The sequence below is a fragment of the Numenius arquata genome, chromosome 6 (assembly GCF_964106895.1).
Source record: "Numenius arquata chromosome 6, bNumArq3.hap1.1, whole genome shotgun sequence".
Lineage (NCBI taxonomy): Eukaryota > Metazoa > Chordata > Aves > Charadriiformes > Scolopacidae > Numenius > Numenius arquata.
The window spans coordinates 51,158,992-51,161,329 of NC_133581.1; the positions used below are offsets into that span (position 1 = coordinate 51,158,992).

Below are 2,338 nucleotides of genomic sequence, written 5' to 3' on the forward strand. Positions count from 1 at the left end.
GAGACTACTTAAAGGCAGATTAGAGGCAGCAAGACATTAAAAGCCAACCTTCCTCCCTCCACGCCGCGGGTCCGCCGCGCCGCACCGCGCCAGGAGCCGAGCGGGCCGGGCCGGTGGTGGCCGCCGCCGGGCCCCCAGCCCAGCCCAGCCGAGCCCAGCCCAGCCCAGCAGACCCCAGCCCAGCACAGCCCAGTCTAGTCAACAGTCAAGGCAGGAATCCTCGGCAGAGCTGCTGTCTCCAGCCGCCTTCCCGCCACCGGACTGCGGGCGGTAGAGAGGGGCGGCTCTTTCGTTTTTCCTCCCCCTGCAAAAAAAAAAAAAAAAAAAAAAAAAAAAAAAAGGAGGGGAGGAAAAAGGAAGGAAGAAGTGAAGAGATCCCCTCCGCTTGCCAAAGTCTTTGTCTCCGGATGAACAGCGATGGGGGAATGGACTATTCTAGAGAGGCTACTGGAAGCTGCCGTGCAGCAGCATTCTACTATGATAGGGAGGTAAGGGCTACGGGGGAGCCACGGGGGGCTTCGGGGGTGGTTCCGCTTCTGTCCGAGCGGAGCGGCGGCACTCGCCGGCTCCTGGCCGTGCGGGGCACCTTTCGCGCGGGGCTCTTACGGCGTGTGCCTTGAGGGCGTGTGTGTGTGCGTGCGCGGCACAGGCCACCGAGGCGCGGGGACACCGCAAACGCCGCCGTCCTTGTCCCCGAGGACTCACGGGGCAGCGGGCGGCCACCAGGGAGACCCCGGCGCCACCGGGGTGCCGCAGCCGGAGCTACCCGGTGCCGCACGCTCCCGTGCTTTCGGAGGCGCCCGCTTTTTCTCTAAACGGAGGTCGGGGCGCGGGGGGGGAGGAAGAGGAGGGGAGCGCTGGCCGCCGCCCGGGATTTGATTTTCGACAGCGGAGGGTTGGCGCGGCCGCGCATGTGGGCGCCGAGGCGATGCCGCGCAGGCTGCGCGCCTCCTGCGCGGGTGCGGGGCGGTGCGGGGGCCCGGTCAGCACTGGACAGCTCCCGGCGGCGCGGCGGCGGCGCGCACTGACGGGCTTCTCTGTTCCAGGATCCTGCTGACCGTGGTGGTGATCTTCAGGATACTCATTGTGGCCATTGTAGGGGAGACGGTGTACGATGACGAGCAAACCATGTTTGTCTGTAACACGCTGCAGCCAGGCTGCAACCAGGCTTGTTACGACCAGGCTTTCCCTATTTCTCATATAAGGTACTGGGTGTTCCAGATCATCATGGTGTGCACCCCCAGCCTTTGCTTCATAACTTACTCCGTTCACCAGTCTGCTAAGCAGAGGGAACGGAGGTACTCCACTGTCTTCCTCACCTTGGAGAGAGACCAGGATTCAATGAAGCGTGAGGACAGTAAGAAAATCAAGAACACGATTGTCAATGGGGTGCTGCAGAACACTGAGAACTCCACCAAAGAGGCAGAACCAGACTGCTTAGAAGTGAAGGAAATCCCCAATCCTGCTATCAGAACTACAAAGTCAAAGATGAGGAGGCAAGAAGGCATTTCTCGATTTTATATCATCCAAGTGGTCTTTCGAAATGCCCTAGAGATTGGATTCTTAGTGGGACAGTATTTTCTGTATGGATTCAATGTCCCTTCCATGTACGAATGTGACAGATACCCTTGCATTAAAGAAGTAGAGTGCTATGTCTCTAGACCCACTGAGAAGACTGTATTCCTGGTATTCATGTTTGCTGTCAGTGGGATTTGTGTGGTGCTCAATTTGGCAGAACTGAACCACTTGGGCTGGAGAAAGATCAAAATGGCAGTGAGAGGAGTACAGGCGAAAAGGAAATCCATATACGAAATCAGAAATAAGGACCTGCCAAGAATGAGCATGCCTAACTTTGGCAGGACTCAGTCAAGTGACTCAGCTTATGTGTGAGGCTGTGACAGAACTGAAACACTGTGCCAGGTGGAACAGACCCAGATACCATTAGAGAAAGGTACATTGCTTAGGCAAGCATTTTATCAAACCACCAAGAAAGCCATTAAGGTATTGGATCTGCACTTACTGAACTAGCTGCAAAATGCAGTGCTATGTAAAAGACTGAAAAAACAGCTATAAAACCGTGCTTGATCTAGCCTTACAGCACAGCTACTATTATTCCTACTTTTCTTTCTAATGATTGGGTGTTATCTGTTGGTGGAGCGGCTTTTTGGTCATCATTAGGATAAGTTTACAGTTTGGACTGTCTGATTAATTGTTGTAAATGTGTAGAATGTTCATATTAAAAATCTGCAAGGTTACTCTATATGGGGTGGGATGGGGTGGGGGAAACTGTTGCAATGTGCAGATGTAAGCATGTTTTAAAAGGAGGGTAATTGCACCG

At 54.7% G+C, this 2,338-nt stretch overlaps 1 protein-coding gene across 1 annotated transcript; it reads left to right on the forward strand.

Moving 5' to 3' along the window:
* The first annotated feature begins 417 nt into the window (after positions 1-417).
* Positions 418-1,890, forward strand: GJD2 (gap junction protein delta 2). The gene is made up of 2 exons (XM_074149275.1): positions 418-488; positions 1,047-1,890. Exons 1-2 carry the CDS (start codon positions 418-420, stop codon positions 1,888-1,890), a joined length of 915 nt encoding a protein of 304 aa, XP_074005376.1.
* The last annotated feature ends 448 nt before the right edge of the window (positions 1,891-2,338 follow it).